General features: G+C 42.7%; 2 protein-coding genes across 2 annotated transcripts; both read left to right on the forward strand.

Moving 5' to 3' along the window:
• Positions 1–816: 816 nt before the first annotated feature.
• Positions 817–13,265, forward strand: LOC133930599 (protein CELLULOSE SYNTHASE INTERACTIVE 1-like). The gene is made up of 8 exons (XM_062377273.1): positions 817–1,086; positions 1,534–1,672; positions 3,105–3,172; positions 4,218–7,266; positions 8,437–10,975; positions 11,308–11,762; positions 12,582–12,698; positions 12,802–13,265. The coding sequence occupies exons 2-8, from the start codon at positions 1,607–1,609 to the stop codon at positions 12,940–12,942; spliced, it is 6,435 nt and encodes a 2,144-aa protein (XP_062233257.1). The 5' UTR covers positions 817–1,086; positions 1,534–1,606; the 3' UTR covers positions 12,943–13,265.
• A 2,711-nt stretch (positions 13,266–15,976) lies between these two features.
• On the forward strand, positions 15,977–16,976 carry LOC133930214 (uncharacterized). The gene is made up of 2 exons (XM_062376880.1): positions 15,977–16,387; positions 16,638–16,976. The coding sequence occupies exons 1-2, from the start codon at positions 15,977–15,979 to the stop codon at positions 16,974–16,976; spliced, it is 750 nt and encodes a 249-aa protein (XP_062232864.1).
• The last annotated feature ends 7,431 nt before the right edge of the window (positions 16,977–24,407 follow it).

Raw genomic sequence — 24,407 nt, forward strand, 5'->3', positions numbered from 1 at the left:
GATGAAGTCCATGGTTAGGGTAGAGCTTGGGTCTAAACAAAATGGGGACCAGTTGGAGCTCAGAAACGACAGGGAAATGGTAGGGGAAATCTCATCTTAGTGTGGGAAAGCTATCTATGCGGTTGGCCATCTCTCGGGAAGCTTCGATTCAAATATCAGGCTCCGGGCTGGTGTTTGACCTTGAGGTGGAAGAAGTCACGTGAAAGCGTCTCCAACAAAGAAGACAGCGGGAAGGAGCTCAAGAAGCCTTCGAAGAGCTCGGGGAAGTCCTCTCCATTTATCTCCCCCGTTGACGTGGTCGCCTCTCCCTCTAGCGGTTTGGTGAAGAGGAGTGAGTGAGGGAGCGAATGAACGAGAGAGAGCAAGTGAGACCTCTGCGCTTTGATGGTTAGACCGTGGGGAGTCTCGGTTAGACTGTGTGTAGGGTTCACGTGTTGAAAGCCTTCGTTCTTTTTACCCTTTTTTTCTTTTCCTTTTCTTCTCCTTCCTAAATGACTTTGTGTCTTCCTAATTATTTCTAAATAATTTTCACAATACTTATGTACGGTAGGAACATGTTTTGACCAATTATGTAATATTTTTAAAATATGTTTAAGTATTTAAAACAAAACTAACAACATGAAGCGTGATGTCATGATGTATATATGCTTAATGACTAGATTAGGGTTTGGGGTGTGACAGTATATTATTAGAATTTTAAATTTTTTTATTAGATGAGAAAAAAATAGGTGATACAAAAACTAACTTATGCCTTATTATAGAGATAAGGGTTCAGTAAGCATTAATATGTAAGGGGTAATCCTACAAAACTGCCACTCCATAGCTTGCTTGCCCACTTCCACTGTCGGCAGTGGGGGAGAGGAGAGCTCGCTTGCTTTATCAATGCCGCCCCTTTTAGGCCCCGGAAATTAGCGAAATAAATTCCGCAGAAAATAAAAAAGGAGAGAGTAACCGACGGACGCGCCCTCTGTATATAGGCGCCTCCCTCCCCACTGGATCTGCGGCCGCGAGGTAGCAGGGGGCGATCACGTGAGATTGTTCTCAAAATCTCCCCCCCCCCCCCCTGGCGCGGCGATTCCATGAGAGGTTCGCCACCCTCTCCGGCGTTCTTCGCTCTGAATTTTCGCGGTTTTTTTCTCTGGTTTTTTGGTAGAGGGTTTTGGGTTGCGGTGTGGCGGGGGCTCAGCGTTGGTAGTTGCTTCAGTGCAGCTGGTTTAAGTGCGGGAGCGCCTAGCTCCGGGGTCGCGAGCGTCTCGAAGCGGAGGCGTGCGATCTAGCTGCGCGCGCGAAGACCTCCCGGGCTGATTGCCGCCAAATTCAGCGATTAGCAGTAGCTGTTTTGCTGATTTTGCAATTTGGGAGTGCCTGATTTAGTTCGTAGTAGCAGTAGCTGTCGTATTCGTGTATGGTTAGATCTGGGGTTACTGCTTAAGTCTGAGGCGAAATCTGCTGTTCATTCGATGCATGATTCGGTTGATTGGATGATCTTGTGGTGGATCTGACGCAGATTGTTCGCTCTTATGTTGGTTTCAGGTTGAGAGCTTGGCACTGAGGAAGCGGATAGTCTGATCTCCTCTGCTCTGCTCGAGGAGTTAAACAGCTGAGAATGGCGGCCGCCTTGGCGTGGCGGTTCAATGGAACCAATGGCGGAAGCAATGGTGTCGCAGATCTGGTTGGTCTCCTACTGGATTGTTTGGTTCTGAGCTTGTGAAGTGCCAGCGTGTCGCTTTCTTAGTATTCCCGAGTCGTAATTCTGCTGTCTTGCTGCTTGAAAGGAATTGTTTGGTCTGTCTGGGATTTTGATGTGGTCATTGTGGAGGAAAGGATAAACAATAAGACTGTAGGATATGCTTTGGAAGCGAGATCAGTATTCAGTCCACTCCAGAAAAGTCTTCCCTGCGTATATGTGAAATTTTAAGCACTGGGGTTTTATTGGAGCTGTATTTTTTTAATCCAATTAACTAGGTCTATCAGCATGAGTGTGGGCCATAATTTGCAATAGCCGTGTCTTGACTTTTGAGACAGAGAACTAAGAAGCTGTTGCATAATATGTGTGTCATCCTTTAGTCCATAACAAAACTATCAAAAACATGCTTCTGTTGTATATTTCAATGCAGGTGATGGTAAAAATGGCTTGAACAGATCTTATAACTGTTCTGCAAATAATACAAATGCCATAACTTGAACAGTCAAGTAATGTGTTTGTATTATGTTATCTTTTGGCACATATGACTATTGGAAAAAAATGGAAACTAACTTATATGTTATGTAGCTACTTGGATGAAGTGAAAGCTCATGAAAATGCTTAAATGGCTGCTCATTTCGTTATTGCTTCTGTGCATGATCTTGAACTACTGAATCTCAGGTTCTCCTTTTCGGCTGTGTGTTTGATGAAAATGCAACCTTTTTTCTCTCTCCTTTGTTATGTTCCATCATTGTTGTCCTTTTCACTCCTGTTTTCTGCATATAAAATCATGTGTCATGTCAGCAATTTGATTTTATGAATACCCAGGATAGCAATTTCTTGGAAAAATTAAGCAAGTCACAGCATAAGCCAGAAACTTATTTCAGTCATCCAAATAATTGGAAAGAGCACTGATGCCCTAAAAGAAGTGCTTATTGTTTCTATCTTCAATTTTTCTCTTGCTGGCAAGATTTTCCTTTTAAACTTAAGTAATGAACAGTACTTTCATATGCACCTTTGAAATATTATTGTTATGGTTTTAATTGGTTCTACCTGTACTACCCTTACATTGAAATGTTCATAACCATGTGATTTCATTCAACTTGGACGCATATTAGTGAGGTGGCAGACTTTTGTATCTTGTTTATCATTTGAAAAAAAAATGACATGGGATTGATCTGACACATCCTTCAATTTGAACCTGCACCTACTTCATAAGGCATTATTTCCATTATTTGAGAACCTTTAAGATTGTACTCTCTTTTGACTGTTCGAGCGTAATCTTTTCCTTGAATTTAGAATTTATGGCATCCAATGCTTTTTGCGATGAGATATGAGCTCATGTAACGTTCAGTAGTTACCTTTAATTTTTGCATCATGGACTGAGTCTTGATAATAATTGCTTCCGTGCCATTAACAGGAAAGGCATGTGGACAAAGTTCAAGATTCAGAGCCATCAACTCCTCTATCAGTCATGAAAATGGGCAAGTAAGTATTGACTCTGCTTGCAAAAATTTCGTAGATAAAAGATTGAAATGAGGACAGGAGATTGATCTCTAACATGTCTGTTTCACTTGTCGCAAGCCTCTTATTGTCTATTTTTTTTATAAAAAAACTGGGACCATTTTAAGGTTAACAAAATTGATATAGCCTGATGCAGGGTCTGCTGCTGGACACATAATTGATTTGAAGATGCTAGCATACTGTTCAAGCACATAAGTTTACATTTCCAGCCTTGGCAAAACTAAATTACTCCGTTGAGCCTTGTGAAATATCCTCGTTTTGATTTGTAATAAAAGAAAGCAGATAAATGTTGTTCAACTATTGATGAACTGGGACTCTTGAAAATGGATGCTACCACGTCTGTTCTCTTTTACTCACTGCTTTGGGCATCAGCATGGTCTCCACTATCCTATAGACGCCTTTGTCCATAGGTTTTTCTAATTATGTGTTAGCAAAAGATATTTAAAATACATTGGCATTGAAGTACTCTTGATGCGAAATCTGTTAGTATCATGCATTCTAGGATGACAAGAGAACGGTGGGAGTATATGCCTACAGTGGTCTAGGAACTAGCTGTTACAAGATACTAATAGCCAATTCAGAATACTATTGGGAAACATTAAATAACTCTTCTTTTTTTAGTGCAGACATTTGATAAAGTAAAATATGAGAACTAAGAGGCTATGCTACAATTACATTATTAGCAATGCAAATTTACCAGTACTAATTACAGCGAAATTATCACTCTTGCATAAAGTAAATAGATTATGTGCATATTTACCTATATGGGTATTGCTATTTTTCAATTTCTTGGTTTGTGTTGAAATGAACATTGGGTTGCATGAATGCTTTTGTTGACAAACCCTTTGTCAGCTTATTTCCAGAAAATGTTTTAAGTAATATAACTCAATCATGTATCTTTTAACACCATACATTTTTTTGTTGTAATTTTTTGATATCTAATTGTGCTCATGCAACACATAAGATCTCTTGTTAAGTTTAGAAAGTCTTATAATTCTGTTTTTTGCAGGAATCGAGTTAATGTGGAGGATGAGGAGACACTTTCAAGCGTTGCTCAGTGTATTGAGCAGTTGCGGCAGAGTTCTTCATCCGCTCAAGAGAAAGAGAACTCCCTGAGGCAGTTATTAGATCTTGTTCAAACACGTGATACTGCATTTGGAGCTGTTGGATCGCATTCACAGGCTGTTCCGATACTTGTATCTCTCCTTAGGTCTGGACCATCCGGGGTTAAGATGCTTGCTGCCACTGTTCTGGGGTCTCTTTGCAAGGAAGAAGAGCTAAGGGTGAAAGTTCTACTTGGTGGTTGCATCCCTCCATTGCTTGCTCTTCTCAGGTCAAAGTCAGCCGAAAGCCAAACTGCAGCTGCCAAAACCATTTATGCAGTTTCACAAGGTGGGATAAGAGATCATGTTGGATCAAAGATTTTCTCAACGGAAAATGTTGTTCCTGTACTATGGGAGCAACTTAAAATTAGTCTCAAGAATGAGAGTTCGGTGGATGGCCTGCTAACTGGAGCACTGAAGAATTTATCAAAAAACACAGAAGGATTTTGGTCAGCAACTGTTCAATGCGGTGGAGTTGATATACTTATAAAGCTGGTTGGATCTGGACAAACAAACACCCTCGCAAATGTATGCTATCTTCTTGGCTCTCTGATGATGGAAGACTCTTCTGTTTGTTCTAAAGTTTTATCCGGAGAAACAACAAAGCAGCTCCTGAAGTTACTTGGTCCTGGTAATGAAACTTCCATTAGAGCCGAAGCTGCTGGTGCTCTCAAGTCCCTTTCTGCACAGAGTAAAGAGGCCAGGCGTCAGATAGCTAATTCTAATGGGATTCCTGCTCTGATAAATGCTACTATTGCTCCATCAAAAGAGTTCATGCAGGGTGAATCTGCTCAAGCTTTGCAAGAAAATGCAATGTGTGCATTAGCAAATATATCTGGTGGTTTATCTTATGTAATCTCAAGCCTTGGTGAAAGTCTTGAGTCATGCTCTTCACCTGCACAGATTGCAGACACTCTTGGTGCATTGGCCTCAGCCTTGATGATATATGACACAAATGCAGAATCTATCAGTGCTTCTGATCCTCTTGTCATTGAGAAAACACTGTTGAAGCAGTTTAAGCCTAAGGTGCCCTTCCTTGTACAGGAGCGCATAATCGAAGCTTTGGCTAGCTTGTACAGTAACCCGGTTCTCTGCAAGACACTAGCAGATTCTGATGCTAAACGCTTGCTTGTTGGTTTAATAACCATGGCAGGTACTGAGGTGCAAGATGACCTCATGAAATCACTTTTTGCTCTGTGCAAGAAGGATTGTGATCTATGGCAAGCTCTGCAAGGCCGTGAAGGTGTTCAGCTATTGATTTCTTTGCTTGGTCTTTCCTCAGAACAGCAGCAGGAATGTGCTGTTGCTCTGCTTGCTCTGCTGTCAAAGGAGAATGATGAGAGCAAATGGGCTATCACTGCTGCTGGTGGTATACCTCCTCTTGTTCAAATTTTGGAAACTGGATCTCCCAAAGCTAAAGAAGATTCAGCAACCATCATTGGCAATTTATGCAATCACAGTGAAGACATAAGAGCATGTGTTGAAAGTGCTGATGCCGTTCCTGCTTTACTATGGCTTCTGAAAAATGGCAGTGATAATGGCAAAGAGATAGCTTCTAAAACACTGAATCATCTCATTCACAAGTCAGATACAGGAACTATTAGTCAGTTATCTGCTCTCTTAACAAGTGAACAGCCTGAGTCAAAAGTTTATGTTCTGGATGCTTTGAAAAGCTTGCTTTCTGTTGCACCACTTAATGATATTCTACATGAAGGGAGTGCTGCAAATGATGCGGTTGAGACAATGATCAAAATTCTAAGCTCACCCAAGGAAGAGACTCAGGCTAAATCAGCATCTGCTCTTGCTGGTCTATTTCATTGCCGCAAGGACCTGCGAGAAACTCAGATTGCAGTGAAGACACTCTCATCGGTCATGAAGCTGCTTGATATGCAGTCTGACAAAATACTAATGCAGGCCTCATGTTGCCTTGCTGCCATTTTTCTTTCAATCAAGCAAAACAAGGAGGTTGCTGCAATTGGACGGGATGCATTAGCTCCACTAGTCTCACTTGTCAATTCTACAGTTATTGAAGTTGCAGAACAAGCAACTAGAGCTTTGGCAAACCTTTTTCTTGATCAGGAATTATCTATTCAAGTGTCTTTTGAAGAAATCGTCTTTCATGTAACATGTGTGCTAAGAGATGGAACTCTTGATGGAAGAACTCATGCTGCAGCAGCAATAGCTCGTCTTTTACAGTGCCGAACTATTAATCAGCTGCTTTCAGATACTATTAACCGTTCTGGTGCTGTCCTTGCTCTAGCTGGGCTTTTGGAAGCTGCTAATGGTGAAGCTGCTGCAACATCAGAAGTTCTTGATGCACTGGTTCTATTATCGAGATCAAAGGCATCAAGTGGGCACACCAAGGCTCCCTGGGCAGTTCTTGCGGAAAATCCCCACACTATACTTCCCCTTGTATCATGCATAGCTGATGCTGAACCTTCCTTGCAAGATAAAGCAATAGAAGTTGTGTCAAGACTCTGTTCCGACCAACATGATGTTGTGGGTGGTTTGGTTTCTGAAACACCAGGTTGCATATCATCCATCACACGGAGAGTCATTGGCTCCAACATGCTTAAAGTTAAAGTTGGTGGATGTGCTCTTCTTGTTTGTGCAGCAAAAGAGCATTGTCAGAAGCAGATAGAGATTCTGGGTGACTCAAGCCTGTATATTCAACTGATTCATTCTTTAGTTGGTATGATCCATATGACAAACATGCCTGCTGAAAATGGAAGTGGTGAAAGCATAACAGATATTAGAATTTCCAGACACTCCAAAGAAAACAACAGCAATGGTGAAACTTTGTGCCGCACTGCTGTAATATCAGGCAACATGATCCCACTATGGCTACTTGCCATCTTTTCTCGCCATGACAGCAAAACAAGAGCAGAAATCCTAGAAGCTGGAGCAGTAGAAATGCTCACCGAGAAGATTTCACAAAATGCATTCCTATATGTGGTATGTGAATGTTACTTTTTCCATTACTTATCGTAATCCTTTGTATGAATGCTAGTTGGTACGTGGCTAGTATCTCTTATGCTTCAGTATTTTTACAGTACATACACAAACTACAACAATATCTACTAAAATTTACTTAGCTCCCTGGAACTGTCTTTATTCTTTACATTGTAGGTGGTTAGTTTGGTAAGCGTTAAATAAGTTAAAGCAACACTAATGTATATGCTGAATGCGGCGATGACGTAATTTGCCAAGTGATATTGTGGAAGAAGCTTTGGTTTGAGAAACTCATTGATGCTTATATAAATTGAGTAATCAAGTTGTCAGAGAACCCAGCTAAGAGGTCAAGTTATAGTAAGTATTGATAGATTGGATTATCGTGTTCGACCAAATTGGTTTTAAGGATTCCGTCTATTGTACAACTAAGAAACACCGATTTAATTAATCCTTACCATTCTTGGAGCCCTGTAATAAATTTTGATGCTTTACCATGATACATGGGATTGTGTTTACTTATGCCTATAGAATTTAAGGGATGTTACTGTCGATTGAGGCCGTAATGATTGGTGTTGTCTGTGCACAATTGTTGCCAAATATATATTGTGTTGGTTGGCTTAATCATTCTGCTTCTATTTCTGTCCTTGATTACATTAATCTGCATTATAAGTCTATGCACAGATACGGTGCTGGTCAATCTTATTTATTTGTTCGACTCTTCTGAGCTCATGATATATTTTACTCCTGCAATGACATCCAAATGTCTTATTGAAGTTTGATTTGGGATTTAAGTATTCATACTATAAGTTAGTATATCTCCTTTGGACAAACACTTCAAAATCAGACAGGACCAAAAGTAAATTTAGATTTTGTGCATTTCTTTCATCTTATTGGTTGGATACCATGACTAGCGCTTGGGCATTTTGATAATATTCACTCCGCCTTTGTAAGTTAGGCATCTTTTTGGATTACAGATTAACATTGGTGTTCTCTAAATTCTTTGTTTTCATATGGGAGATCCACTCTGCAAATATCTGTCGGAACTCATATTCTTACTTCTCTTATTTTCTTTCTTACCTGTTATTTATTCTCTTGCTACATATAGTTTGTTCAGTTTGTTTCGATTGCTGCGAGCCTGCGACTACCCTTAATGTTTGTTCATGCTTTTGTCAGGGTGAAGAAGATAATATCTCATGGGTCTGTGCCTTGCTTCTTGCTTTGTTGTTCCAAGAAAGAGAGATAATTCGATCTAACTCGGCATTGCACTCAATTCCTGTGCTCTCAAACTTGTTAAGGTCAGATGAGCCAGCATATAGGTACTTTGCTGCTCAAGCTTTGTCAAGTCTGGTTTGCAATGGTAGCAGAGGAACTCTTCTGGCTGTTGCTAATTCTGGGGCGGCCATTGGACTTATATCGTTGCTTGGATGTGCTGATGTTGATATAGCTGATCTTTTGGAGTTATCAGAGGAATTCATGTTGGTGCCTAATCCTGATCAAATTTCATTGGAGAGGCTATTCAGAGTTGATGATATCAGGGTTGGTGCAACTTCGAGAAAATCTATTCCTCTTCTTGTTGATCTACTTAAACCCATTCCTGAAAGACCTGGTGCTCCTTTCTTGGCCTTGGGTCTTCTGACACAATTAGCTGTTGATTGTCCCCCAAACATGCTGCTAATGGCTGAAGCTGGAATCCTAGAAGCACTTACCAAATACCTGTCACTTAGCCCACAAGATGCAACAGAAGAAGCTACAACTGAATTGCTGGGCATTCTTTTTAGTAGTGCAGAAATAAGGCACCATGAGTCAGCACTTGGTGCTGTTAACCAACTTGTCGCAGTCCTTCGTCTAGGAGGAAGGAATTCGCGTTACAGTGCTGCAAAGGCATTAGAAAGCTTGTTTTGTGCTGACCATGTCAGGAACAGTGAGTCAGCTCGGCAGGCTATTCAACCACTTGTAGAGATTCTGAGTACTGGCATGGAGAGGGAGCAGCACGCAGCTATATCAGCACTTGTTAGGCTGCTCTGTGACAATCCATCAAGGGCACTTGCTGTTGCAGATGTTGAGATGAATGCAGTGGATGTTCTGTGCCGGATTCTTTCTTCCGATTGTTCAGCTGAGTTGAAAGGAGATGCGGCAGAACTATGCTGTGTTCTATTTGCAAATACAAGGATCCGTTCGACAATGGCTGCAGCACGTTGTGTGGAACCCCTGGTTGGTTTACTGGTTAGTGAAGCTAACCCAGCCCAGCTTTCTGTGGTTCGTGCATTGGACAGGCTTCTAGATGATGAGCAACTGGCAGAATTAGTGGCAGCGCATGGAGCAGTCATTCCTCTTGTTGGGCTTTTGTATGGCAGGAACTACATGCTTCATGAGGCAGTTGCTAGAGCTTTAGTGAAACTTGGAAAGGATAGACCGGCTTGCAAATTGGAAATGGTTAAGGCTGGTGTAATTGAGAGCATTCTCGATATTCTCCATGATGCTCCAGATTTTCTTTGCATCGCGTTGACAGAAATGCTTCGGATTTTGACAAACAATGCTAGCATAGCAAAAGGTCCATCTGCAGCCAAAGTAGTACGGCCTCTTTTCTCTTTGTTATGTAAGGCAGACATGGGTCCTGAAGGGCAGTATAGCACTTTGCAGGTTCTTGTGAATATTTTGGAGCATCCTGAATGCCGTGCTGATTATAACTTGACACCTCGGCAAACTATTGAGCCAGTAATTACCTTACTGAATTCATCTCCACCAGCCGTGCAACAATTAGCTGCAGAACTCCTATCCCATCTTCTTCTAGAAGAACACCTCCAGAAGGATACAATAACAGAGCAGGCCATTACTCCTCTTATTCAAGTTCTTTCATCAGGTTTGCCAAATTTACAGCAGAGAGCTATAAAAGCTCTTGCTAATCTTGCAATAGCTTGGCCAAATACTATTGCAAAGGAGGGTGGTGTTTTTGAGTTGTCCAAGGCGTTGTTGCAATCTGACCCGCCTTTGCCTCATGTTGTGTGGGAATCTGCAGCATCTGTCTTGTCTAGCATTTTGCAGTACAGTACTGAGTTTTTCCTTGAGGTACCTGTTGCAGTACTAGTGCAGTTGCTCAGGTCGGGAACTGAAAGCACTGTCGTGGGTGCTTTGAATGCCCTGCTTGTATTAGAGAGTGATGATTCAACAAGTGCAGAAGCAATGGCTGAAAGTGGTGCTGTGGAAGCATTGCTGGATCTCTTGAGGAGTCATCAATGCGAGGAAACTGCTGCCAGACTCATTGAGGCATTGCTGAACAATGTAAGAATAAGGGAGGCAAAGGCTGCTAAGAATGCTATTGCACCTTTGTCCATGTACCTTCTGGATCCACAGACACAGTCTCAACAGGGAAGATTGCTTGCTGCTCTTGCTCTTGGAGATCTTTTCCAAAACGAAGCTCTTGCTCGTTCTACTGATGCTGTTGCAGCATGCCGTGCTCTGGTTAATCTTCTCGAAGATCAACCAACTGAAGAGATGAAAGTGGTAGCAATTTGCGCCTTGCAGAATCTAGTCATGTACAGCCGAGCAAATAAGAGAGCAGTTGCAGAATCTGGTGGTGTCCAGGTCCTGCTGGACCTTATCAGTTCAAGCAATCCTGACACTTCTGTGCAGGCAGCAATGTTTATCAAACTTCTATTCAATAATCACACTATCCAAGAGTATGCCACCAGTGAAACAGTCAGAGTTATAACTGGTAAAACAATATTCCTTTCTTGTTTCTTTCATATTCATTTTGCATATTAACTTCATTGTTATGTGATATACCTGTCATGGTAAAGATGTTAATACCTAAATTCCGTACTAAATATAAGTAAATTATTAGTAATGTCTAGCAAACAGGAATCAAGGTCCTGACATTTGTGAGTTCACGCTTACTTTTCGAGTTCCAATCCGAGATTATGTTTTACTAGTACTACACAAAAGAGGTGTTTTTGTATTTCGTTTGGTTGCAAAGCAATCTATATTTCTATTGGCAACCTGGAATAAATTTTCATATACAGCTTCTAATGATGTTTACGCATGCAGCTTCGATTGAGAAGGATATATGGGCATCTGGAAGTGCTAATGAGGAGTATCTTAAAGCACTTAATGCTTTACTTAGCAACTTCCCTCGTCTGAGGGTCACTGAACCTGCTACATTATGCATTCCTCATCTTGTAACATCCCTTAAAACTGGTTCTGAGGCAACTCAAGAAGCAGCATTGGATTCACTATATCTTCTTAGGCAAGCTTGGTCAGCTTGCCCAGCTGAAGTATTTAAAGCTCAATCAGTTGCTGCCTCTGAGGCTATTCCTCTACTTCAGTACTTGATACAATCTGGTCCACCCCGGTTTCAAGAAAAGGCAGAACTGCTTCTTCAGTGCTTGCCTGGGACACTTACAGTTACTATAAAGCGTGGCAACAATCTAAGGCAATCAGTTGGAAATGCTAGTGCATTCTGCAAGCTTACTCTTGGAAATAATCCACCAAGGCTGACAAAGGTATACCAAAATTGGTGTGCTTCTCATTTTAGGGATACTGGTCCATCACTACTCGTTAGGTCATTTATCTTAACACTGACAATAAAGAACTTGCTATAGCCTGCATTTATTTTTATTGGCATGTATTTTTGTCTTCTGTTGGCACCACTTCTATTGTGAGCTACTGGATCACAATTTGACGGCTCATTTCAAGCTCGGACAGTGCTGTGCTGAGCACAGTATTTCCATCGTGCTTTATGTGCTTAGCCTAACTGGAATTTGCTTTAAGGCATGTTGTTTCATCACTTGTCCTACTGCTAATTCTTAGGCTTCCCAAATATTAAAATTTAAGGGTTTGAGTGTATTAGGTCATAATCTGAAAGTATACTAAATTCCAGTGCACCCTAAAATGTGCTCCCTAAGGTTTCCATCACAATGAAAGAAAATAACGAGTCAGACAGATCAGAGATAGAAACTGTGAATTTGTGACAAACTATAGAAGTGTTTGCACTTCTCCTTTTCTTTCACAAAACTTTCTGCCGTACAATGGAAGCTATTGCATCGCTCTCTAATATTATCACCAATACTATGAATTGCGATAACTCCTAATGTTTAGTGCCTTTGTGGTGGTGCCTATCCTAAAACATATCAACGCTATTGGCATTTAGCAGTTGATTTTGCTTTATGAAAATGTGCACCTTGAACTGACCTATTTGTCAGTTATTTTTCCCTTACTAGTGATAACTGAAAAGTCATTCACCTCTCAATAAACATGGCTTTGAGCACTAATTTTATTGCATGCAATCATTGTTGACCTAACTTACACAACTTAATATGCAGATTGTGTCAACTGGCGCAACACCTGAATGGGATGAAGCCTTTGCATGGGCATTTGACAGCCCTCCCAAAGGCCAGAAGCTTCATATCTCTTGCAAAAACAACAGCAAATTTGGAAAGGTAAGAAATCAGTGGAGGGTGTATTACATTGATCACTTAAAATTCTTTTTCTGCTTTGCGTCACTGTGATTGCACCCTCAATCTTTCTAACTTGTGGTTGCAGAAATCATTTGGTAAAGTGACAATCCAAATCGACCGGGTTGTCATGCTGGGTTCAGTTGCTGGTGAGTATACCTTGCTACCCGAGAGCAAAAGCGGTCCTAATAGGAACCTGGAAATTGAATTCCAGTGGTCAAACAAATAACTGTATACCTACATATTTAGGTGCTCTGTGTAAGTTAAAATCTATAACAAAGTTGAGAGTGGTTCTTGTTTTATCCTCTGCTAAATATTATCATGTTTGTGCATCAGTGTAAATAGCCGGCAGAGAAAGTTGTCCTTTGTTGTACCTTTCTGGGAGTCAGATGTTTTGTACTGATTGTAACAGAATTCATTCATTTATTTTTTCCCCGGGATTTTATCTTTGTAAATGTGTAAACAGAATAAGTATATTTTGTGTTTAGGTTTTTGTCATACGGACCGGAAACTTGTTTATAACCAATACATGCCTGTGTCATATTCTTTCTCTGTTGTGCATGGCAATACTGAGTTGTGTTAACTGAATGCTGAGTTGTTCATGATATTGTGGTTGGTTATGTTCATGTGTAAACTCTGCACCCGTTGGTAGCTTGATATGACCAGCAACTTAATCAAAGATAGTTTTAAAAAGTACAATAACTGCGAATACTTCATATAATGAAATGCCATGATGGGTTTCGTGGGCTTGAGGATAATATTTGTGATATGCAAGGGTCGCCAACAAAGCATTTCTGGTAGTGAAATGCTACGATGACTTTTGGTGGTTTGCTGATTATTACTTATTTGTGACCCATAAGAATCACCGACAAACATTTCTGTTACCGAGAAGCCATGAACCAGAATATCATCTTGGCATCCATTGTCTATTTTGTTTACTGAATTAGACATAAAATGGATCAATTAAACAACCCATGTATTGAATTAATCAATCTTTTTTACGTTCACGGTGAAGTTTAGAGATCGAGGCAAAGTTCAGGGGTGATTTGGAGTTTTCCCTTTATTTATTTCTAACATGATAGTAAGATCTTCTAACATATTCCGTACCACACGCACGTTGACACGAGTCGTAAGTTGGCCGTACACATAAGGCAGAGCATCGGCGCGCCGCCTGGACGCCTGCCGTCCCCGACGGACACGGTGGCGTGGTGAGGCCATTGCGTGGGACTAGATGCATCGTCAGGTGGCTCTCACGCCACCGGGCGCAAAGGAGCACAACTTGGCCTATGCAATGGCTGTGGAGGCCATTAGCCCATTAGACAAACCCCAAGGGTTTCCCCTCTCGGGCATCGATCTCTTCGTGATGGGAAAACGAGCTCGACGAGAACCAAAATCGCGCTCCAACGTGTTCCCATCACGGCGCGGCGCGGGACGGGAAAGGAGAGAGGTTCCCTTCGCGGAGACAGCGAGCGGGGAAGGGTCTGGACGTTGGGCTCGCGTGCTCGGGCGAAAGATGAGGAAATGAGGGGCGGCGGCGGTGGCGCGTGCGAGGGTGGCGACGGAAGGTTGGCGGCTGGCTCCTGGAGGATAGATCCTGCGCGCGTGGAGGGAAGCGGGGACCTGCCCGGAGGCGACGCGGCGGCGACGACTACAGGCGACGGGAGGTACAAATTTCTCAGCACACTCTTGCGGATTTTAGCGTGTGGAAGTTCAAACACGGATCTAGTGAAAGGTGGGGCGGCGGCCTGTCGTGTGGGGTAGGGGTCTGAGCGGCGCCGGTGGTGTGGGGGGGGGGGGAGGTGGGGAAGGCGAGGGCTCCGCTGACATCGCCTTCGTCCCGGTTTTGTCATCCGTTTTGGGTAGGGAATGGTTGGTCGGCTTGGGCCAGCTGGGTGGGCGTCGCCACTGTGAGAAGGCGGCCTCGGCAAGTAGGGTCACTTGGCTTGCGTGCTCATGGAATCCCCTACTCCATGTCGTAGATGGACGCTGTAGCGCTTGCCGCGTTTGTGTCGATGATGCAGGACCATGTGCAGGAGGTGGCTACCGCGTTGAAGAAGGTTGCGAATGACAACTTGAGTCCGGACAATACCCCTGCTGTTGTGGACCTGAACATGGCACTGCTAGAGGTCGATGCCATTGCGACGGATTTGGGGTAGCCTTTTTTCCAAGTGGAGGATGCATTGCGCGTTACTATTGTGCCCAACCATGTTGCTCTGCCAGACAGTACCAGAGTGGCCGTTGAAGATGAAGCATCAGGATCCATGGACAATGACGGCAACGACGTCCTTTGTTTTGAATGAAGCTCGGATGAGGTTCTGTGTTCCAGTACGGAGGATGCCGTGTCGATTGATTCGGATTGTTCATGGAGGCTGTAATCAGGTCGAGTGTTTGGTAGTACAAGTGTGAAATGGTGTTGATTAGTGGAGAAGAGGCCGTTTGATATTTTGGGAGTACAGCTGTGGTGTGAAATGGTGTCGATTAGTGGAGAACAAGCCTTTTGATATTATTGTTCCGATGCTTGTATGCCTTTTTCGGTTAATGTAGTTGGTTTAGTATGCAATGTATGAGTTGGTTTAGTATGCAATGTATGAACTATGAAGCTGAATGCAATGTTTGAACTATGAACTAGGCATGTGTTATGATTTTATCATGTGTTGCAAACCTGAACTGATCTAGTGTAGGTCTCCCGCTGTTATCGGTTTGAAAGGGGCACTCAAGTGTTAAGACCATAGTGTAGGGAAGTATCATGTTGCAACTATATAGATATCTTCGGAGGGTAGTGTATTTAGATAGCTTCATCATGGAAGTTTGTAGATAGCTTCGAATAGCAGTGTATATAAGAATGTTATCACTTTGAAAGTTGCACTGAACTGTATGAACAACTAGTGAGTTTGATAGTGAATAAGATCAAGTAATCAATTTGGAATTGGCACTGAAATGCACTGCAATATCACTGCATTAGTGGCACTGAGTAGTTGTGCTTTGACAATAGGAAATTGAGATAATGTGTGCCATGTAGTTTGAACTATGTGTATCATTTTAGGTCCGAAATGGTTTGCTTAAATGATGTTGCAAATGATTTTTTTTACACTTATGGTTTCAATCTCCAAAACTACTGATGTCTGTTCTTGTGATTTGAAGGGGCTACATGGATCCATTTTACGAGAGTATGCTTTAGGATGGTTTTGTTCAGATGACCTGGTCAGGGCCGAAGCTGGGGGGGGGGGGGGCAGGGTCCCTCAGCTGTGGCACCTCCCTCGAACATGTCCCAGTTTGTGGTTTTGGACACTCCTGTACCGCATGAGGAGATGAGGCAATTCAGCTTGGGTAGCGAGGAGAAGGGTAGGAAGAAGGTGACCACCTCCAAGAAGAAGAAGAAGGGGGAGCTGAAGACAGACCGAACAAAGTGGACAGACGAGGAGGATGAGCTACTCGTGTCAGCATGGTTAAACGTGAGCCAAGATCCTATGGTTGGAACAGATCAGTCAAAGGATACGTATTGGGGTAGGATCGCCAAGTATTTCAACACTTATAGGAAGCCAACCATGATGACTAGGTCCGATAAGGCTTTGATCAACCACATAAAGCTTATCACGGATGCAGTTAGCAAGTTTGCGGTGCATGTGAAGAAGGTTGAGCAGCTCAATCCTAGCGGGACCAACGAGCGTGATAAGGTATGCTGTGTTATCAATGTAAAGATAACCATTGTATTAGTAGATCATATTAAATGTTACATAGTATTTTATAGAGTTGTAAAACCTTGCACAACAGTTTAGGCAATGGGACAAGGAAGGTAAGAGGCTTCTAGTAGTGTAGTGAGATAACCATTGTATCATTTAGCTGCCTGCTTTTTCGCAGATGGCTTGAGCTTGCACAACGTATAAGGGGATTGAGGGGAAGCCGTTCACATACACGCATTGCTAGGTCATGCTTGCCGACCACCCCAAGTGGCACGCGCACGAGTCCACTAAGGCACAAAAGATGCAAGATGTAGTCGATGCACAGTCCAGCCAAGCTGCGTGCAATGAAGTGGCAAACGACGCAGCATCAAACGCTGACCTTCCTAGGCCTATTGGAAGGGAGGCAGCTAAAGTGGCCCGTGCTCACAAATCACCTTCCACTACATCTTTGGCTACCGTGTCGGGTGGGATGTATGAAAGGCACCTTGCTGATCTTAGTGAAACAAAGAAGGTTATGGTGGAGTTGAAGAAGGAGCAGATTTTGATCATGCGTCTGCAGGCATCCGTCCGAGTAAATGATTAGGACGAGCGTATAATGAAGGTCGACTTGGAAAGTATTAGTGGTCCCCTTCAAGAGTATTACAGGAAGAGGCAGGAAGATATCCTGGCACAATGGAATCTCGTAGAGCAGAACCCGTAGTCGCCCATGTTTCAGCTCTTTGCAATGTGGTTTTGTTGAATTGGCAATAACTCTTTGTCCTGGCAGACTATGTGTACTGAAATTCAAAATATTTAGCATCCAAACTGTGTGTGCAATGTGATAAATATTAAGCTTACACAAACTAAGCTCATATTATTTGTCCTGTGCTACTTTCTGGATCGAGGTAGTAGGTTCTATAAGCTGAGTTTACTTCCACACATTATCGATCGAAGATTCTGAATTACGAAATGCACAGGACTATTATCGATCAAAGATTACAAACATGGCTCACATAGAGTTACCAAATAAGGTGCACAGTAATGATACAAATCCTTCAGGCATTAAGGATACAAAAATCAACTGATGAGAACTAAAACTAACAATAATGACACACAACATTATGATGGATGACGTAACGACTCCATAGGTGCTCCACCAGATCTACTGTCCTCCATGACGACTCATAGGTGCTCCACCAGGTCATCACATAATTGGTGGTGCAATGCTTAGTTCATGATTGCTTCAGTGACTTTGATGTACTGGATGATGGCTTGGTCTGGATCGCGATGTACTGTCGCTTTCTCACCCATATAGTCGTACACCTCCACATCAACACCGTCCCTCTCGTCCTCAATGATCATATTGTGCATTATGACACATACGGTCATAATGTTGTGCAGCGTGCTTTGATCCCAAACTCTTGCTTGCCGCGAATTATGGCGAACCTCGACTGCAGGACACCAAATGCCTGTTCCACATCTTTCTGAACTGCTGCTTGCATGGCAGAGAAATGCATGCTCTTGTTCCCTCTTGGTGCTGAAATTAGCTTCACTATGGTCGCCCATTCGGGGTAAATTCTGTCTCCTAGGTAGTAGCCCATGTCATACGTGTTACCGTTAACAATATACTACACAGGAGGCACAGTCCTGTTCGTGACCTTGCTGATAATGTTAGATCAATGCAAAACATTTATATCGTTTAGACTACCAGGCATTCCAAAGAAAGCATGTCATATCCATAGATCATACGACACAACCGCCTCCAAAACTATGGGCGGTTTGTGCGTATGACCGGTATATGCGCCATGCCACGCTTTCGGACAGTTCTTCCAAACCCAATGCATGCAGTCGATACTCCCCAGCATCCTGCGGAACCCTCTCTGCTCGCCAATGGCTAATAGTCGAGTAGTATCCTCTGCAGTTGGAGCGCGGAGGTACTCATCGGAGAAAAGCAAGACAATAGCTTGGACAAACTTCCTCAGGGCGAGCATTGTTGTGCTACTCCCTATCCGAACATACTCATCCACTGCGTCTGCACTGACTCCGTACGCCAGTTGCCGTATGACCGCTGTCATTTTTTGTAGGGGGCTTAGACCAAGCTTCCCAGTTGCATCCCTCTTCTGCCGAAACCATGGGTCATGGTGCTCCACAACAGCGACAATTCTCAAGAACAATGGCCGGCTCATCCGAAACCTTATAGGGTGAACAATCATTAGTACGGATCATAACCTATATATGTGTTGGATAGCGAAGATGGTCTCATCTATGACGGAACAATGTATCACCATACATTGGGTTATCAGCGAAGTAGTCCCTGAATAGCCTAGCAACACCTTCCTAGTGCCCACGGTCTATGACCGCATGGCCAGGCACGGTGCCACGCTGCCAGCTGCGACCTTGGGATGCAGCCTGTTCCTCCTCGATGGCGACCAACAACATCAATTCGTCCTCTTCGTCGCTTGTGTCTGACGAAAACATGAACATATCTTCAGACTCTGATGAGCTCATTGTGTAGATGTGAAATATGGAGGCAATTGTGCCTCTCAACTATGGAGGCCACCTCTTTTATAGGGACTCCAGTCTTTTCGACGAAGCAATCCGCGGTTGGCTTCCCCTGCAAGGTATCGGGCAGGTGCATAATTCCTTCCATCAAAAGACTCGTGACCACGAAGCTAGCTCCCATGTGCTTCCTGCCTTCCACGACAAGATTCTTGTACACGAAGCTAGCGGCCACACGGTACCGACAATAAGACCGTTTATGTACGAAACAGAGAAGATAACGGTAGAGAGATTGATCGTGGAAAAAAATTGGGTTGGATAGGTAGCGATCGTTCTTATCTCCATAAAAAATACATGTAGGGTGTATACGTACCACGGATACACGCCGTATTGTGCGGGATGGTGGTAGTTATGAAGAATGATAGAATATTAGAAGTTTATTGGGGAAGGAAACAGGGAAGAGAATGCTGTTGGAATGTAGAAATTTGAAGTGAATGAATCTGAGAAGGGAATCCCTCTGTAAAGGAATTTTAGGTGAAAAAGAAAGGAAACGGTTAGAAATGGTCTTACCACCGAGCAGACCACCAGCATGTTCAGTGAGCAGACCACCAGCTGCCCTCTCTCTCCCGTGCATGCATCTTTTCATCCGCGCATTTTTCTCCTGCATGATGATCTCACGTAAAGTAGAGCTACGTCGTCCTGGACCTGGAGTAGTGGAGTTCATGGTGACACCATCGGATCCAATGGTCACCAAAAGGAGATCCATGCATCGGTGCATCATCTCCGGCAGTGCCTGCTGCCGAGCTCGCTTTTGAGGTCACCGCGTCATGCCTGGCCTCCTATGCAGTCGCGTCTCTTGTGCGCGCAGGCGTGTGCGTTTCCACGACGCGCGTATGGTGTCGCGTCGCGCGTCGTCTTCGGTCGCATCATTGCCGGGCTTGGATGGTATCGTGGTTACCTTTTTTTTTTAAAAAAATTGCGGGTACTCGTGGTTACTGACTTGGCAAACATTACTCGCGTAAATACGGATTGTATATCAACTGTAGTTGCTATGACAGTATGGACTAATAGAGGTAGCTCAATTGCTGATCATGCTTCCAAATGCCTCGCGTGTTTATATAATTTTTTTAAGAGGCGGCTAATGCATGTACGTGCGTCTAAATGCACGTCTGCCCGTACATCTTGATTAAAAAACATATTAATTAATGTTTTTCCTAATCTAACCATCCACCCGATTAGGCACCGTGTTCAACTACATGGGTACGAGGAACCGTCAAAACAGTATTTGAATTAATCATTAAGTCGATCATTTACTTAATCACGACTTCAACGATTAACCCGAATACCGCTCCGGTAGTCCCGGTACGTGTTTTGTACCTAAGATCAGAACACATGCCTTCCAACATAATACATCACAACATAGCTTAATAAAGAGCGAGTAATTAACATTATATTACAAGTTCTTTAAACATGCAACGGTTTTCAACAATTTACAGCAAAAGGGAAACAACAACTACGCAGCGGAAGAAACCTATACAACAAAAGAGAGAGCGGTGCCACATGCCCTTAGGCACCGTCCCAAAAGCACGACCTACTAGAGTAGGATGAACTACTCTTGTCCATCACCCTGATCGGCAGGTAGGAAGTAGCCAAAGACAACATCTTCCTCGGCAGCAGCAATACCTGCATCAATTTAAGAGCAGCACCCTGAGTACGAAGGTACTCGTAAGACTTACACAATATGGGTATATAATATTTCGACTCTAAGAATTATGCATTGAGCTGTTAGCAAGGACATACCATAAGGTTAAGTAAAATATATGCGGTAGGCAATCTAAACATATATGTGTGAGCATTTATACTTAACCAAACATACAATTCTACCCTGTAATAACCAACTGAACATAAATAAAACTGTAACGTAAATGTAACATACGTACTTGAACATATAAGTAAACTGAACCAACTCATCCACCACCATAATAACCGAACCATCAACCACATATACGAACCATCACCCACAAAAGAGAACTCTACGACCGGGTGCAAATGAAACAATAGCATGCTCATGACCGAGAGCGCGACAGTTCGAACTGTTTATACACCCTGCAGGGGATACTCCTAGACCCACATGACACGAGGACCATACGACCTGTGCCACTCGCTAAAGTGCACACAAGAGGGTACTCGTGACAACCTTTCCTAACCAACTCCAACCGTGTGGATCGTGCATCGCTCGGTGCGGCGGCACTAGAACTACTCCCGGAGCAAACTAATACCACTTACAAGCCCGCTTGCTCGCACTATCGATGTTCAAGCCCACAAAGCCACAACTGCGAAGGTATTAGGCTCACCTTACCATTAGATCGGCATGTGGTGAGTAAGGTAAGTGCTAAAGCCAACTACCCCGATGATCGACCTTAAACGATGCAAGTGATCTACGGTGCCTGAGTTCCTCTCCCGAACTGCCCCCAGGACTTCACTTCGAGGCAGACGTCACCCCTAACACCGCCCACATCTTGTCTCATACTCACCACTCATCCAACCAACATCCACATAACCATACACGTGAACAAGTAGTAAGCCCTAAGCTCACGAACAACAGTCGAACAATTGTTCGTCTTCTACCGAGGACCTATGCATTGCTAAGTATTTCGATCGACTCTTAGACATTTACCACATTACCAAGGCTACAAGGATATAGATGAACAATTCAAGGTAGGGATTATGCAATCAACATAGGTTCTACCCATAAAAACCCGACATCAACTCCCCATACATGCAAACCTATACATAAGCATAGTTTATCAATATTTAGATTTCATTCAATTCGACAAAGGTGCAATATGATAGATGGTTGCCTTGATGCTCAGGTGGCTACCTAAAGTTACCCACGCAACACTCGCAGAAATCCGGAAGATTGGAGTCCTCTTCGACCACGGTCATCTCCCGCTTTGGCTCCTTGTTCGCTAAACAAGAACGCGTGCAATGATGAGCATGAATGAATGCAATGAGGTATGCCACAATGCTCAACAACATGCTAGAAGTATAAGATATGCGAATCAATGCAATACTAAATGATCTAAACAAAATCCGGAAAATAATAGCCATCCGGAGTATCCAGGTTGGTTCGGAGTATCTGGGTTCGGATCCTCCGGGTGAACCTCCGGAAGAGGCGCTCGGTTACTGCCTTTTGCTTGTCTGACCCAGAGTATCCGGGGAAAGCCGGAATATTCGGGTTCCGGAGCCTCCGGCCCATCCTCTGATGAAGGCTCTCGGTTAGCCACTATTCTAACTTAACCCAGAACCTCCGGGCTGGTTCGGACTATCCGGGATGTGCCGGACACTCCGGGTGAGGCTCTGGGAGAGGCTCTCGGTTATTCGTTAACGCAGCTACCTGGAGTCTCCGGGCTTACCCGGATTATCTGGGTGATACAGACTTGGGTTCTTCCGCAACTTTTCCCCCTCGGGTGATTCGACTCACTTTACAAATCTGTGCTACACAAACGTGTATATGCCATATCCAAAGGATTCTAAATCCATCTTGCACTCTAAACCCTAACAAATTTTGAACATAATTCGACGGACGATTTCTGCTGAACCCAGAGTATCCGGGTGAGGCCGGAATATCCGGGTCAGCCCAGAAAATTGCTCTCAAGTGAGCTCATATTCGCCCAAAACTCCATTTTTGCTCCAAAAAGCTCAAGAATGCCAAGAACTTCAAGAACTACTCGAATCTTTCACGAAAATGAAAATGAATTGGGTAGATGAGCAGCTCAAGAGCTAGAGAATGCAATGGTACCACATGCATACCTTTAATCCTCCTCTTGAGCTCGGATTTGAGGGAGGAAGAGAGACTTTGAGAGAGAGGGGGTGCTCCTCTTGCCTTGGGCGGTTGGAGCTCGGGAGAGGGAGCTTGGGAGCCAGTGTGTGTGTGTGTGTGTGTGTGAGAGAGAGAGAGAGAGAGAGAGAGAGAGAGAGAGGGAGTGGGCTGCTACCCATAGAGAGGTGGGGTGGTTGGCCCACATATGGGGCTCACGTTTTAGAGAAAAGGGTCCGTTTTTGATTATGAATTTCATTCTTTTCCCTCTCAAATTTCTTTTCTCTCATCCAATTGATTTTTAACGAAGTGCATTAGCATTCCGAATTACAATTACACAAAATTAAACATAATGTTTAAAAAGCATGATTATACTTGATTGCGTGATTAAGGATTTGGGACGTGACAATGGCTTTCCAGTACGTCTGAAATTAATGCTTCTTTGAGCTGTTGCTTTTATCTCTACTGCACTATTCTTTTTGATGTACTTAATTTTAATGGAGTATAATCCAGACATGAGTTTCACAGCATTCTCTGTTGTACTGTTGCTTTTGGTCTTTCTTGTCTAGTTGTTTTACCTGCATTTTGCGACCAGTTGATCATTCAAAATCCAACTATATATATGACCATTTATTTGAGAAATCTAGATCTGAACATAAAATTTCTCAAAAAAAAAGTCATCTGAACAGAAAATTGTCTATATATGACCATGATTTATCATCTGTATTATTCTAGAAATAGCAAAATATTGAAAGATTTCATCTCAAGTGCAATACATCACTGATGGACATTGCGAATGTGTTTCCGTTGAACACATCACATGAAGTTCTGCTACCAGATAGTTGTGCATATCACATGGAATTTGAAGCAAAAACACATATGATCTTATTTTGTGCACGAATCACATAGAGATAAGCACGTATTATGACTACAGTTCGTGTAGCTGATAGAATTCTGCATATTTTCTTCATCCCATATGAGTTGGTTCTTCTTTCCCGGAATGTATGGACACTAAGCATTGAACTGATCATTTTGATTCCATGGAGTGCAAAAATATGAAAAAGAAAAGAGTATAAGCTTGTCAGAAATAGAGAATGTGCATATTTGAAACACTAATGACAGATATCATAGAAAAAAGGGTTTCAACACTGAAATCACCTTACAGTTGGATGTTACCTTGCATGGAAGTACAAGCTTTGACCTACACAAAATAAAGTAGCATGCATGATTAAGCATTTTGTAGCATATAAATTTAGAGAGTCCATTTTATAGCATATGAATTTTGTTGGTACGATGCAAACAATCCAATTTTTTCTGATACATAAGAGGTTGCCAATAAGCTCCATGATTCCAACGCATACTTTTCTCATAGCATCAGATGCTTCCTCTTTTATGAATTAAACAAAGAAAAAAAGGTTCAACATGTTGAATAAATAAGAAGAAAAAGACAAATTGAATAATTGATAAGCAAGACATGCTTATGAAATTCATATAAAAGGTGTGCCATGTATAAATGAATTGCTACTGAAACTGCATAATTGATAAGAAATACATGCTTATAAAATTCATATAAAAGGCTTGTCATGTATAAATAAAATACTTCTAAATCTGCATAATGGATAAGCAAGATATGCTTATGAAATTCATATAAAAGGCTTGTCATCTATAAATGAATTGCTTTTGAACAATCATACAATATGCTTATTAAACTTCTAG

This window comes from Phragmites australis, chromosome 10 (assembly GCF_958298935.1).
Source record: "Phragmites australis chromosome 10, lpPhrAust1.1, whole genome shotgun sequence".
Lineage (NCBI taxonomy): Eukaryota > Viridiplantae > Streptophyta > Magnoliopsida > Poales > Poaceae > Phragmites > Phragmites australis.

Excerpts from the sequence above, each read along its gene's own strand:
- LOC133930214 (XM_062376880.1), top strand. The coding sequence starts at position 15,977 with ATGTCCCAGTTTGTGGTTTTGGACACTCCTGTACCGCATGAGGAGATG. Across the intron at positions 16,388-16,637 it reads GGACCAACGAGCGTGATAAG|GTCATGCTTGCCGACCACCC; the intron begins GTATGCTGTGTT and ends ACGCATTGCTAG.
- LOC133930599 (XM_062377273.1), top strand. The coding sequence starts at position 1,607 with ATGGCGGCCGCCTTGGCGTGGCGGTTCAATGGAACCAATGGCGGAAGC. Across the intron at positions 3,173-4,217 it reads TCAGTCATGAAAATGGGCAA|GAATCGAGTTAATGTGGAGG; the intron begins GTAAGTATTGAC and ends TGTTTTTTGCAG. Across the intron at positions 7,267-8,436 it reads AAAATGCATTCCTATATGTG|GGTGAAGAAGATAATATCTC; the intron begins GTATGTGAATGT and ends TGCTTTTGTCAG.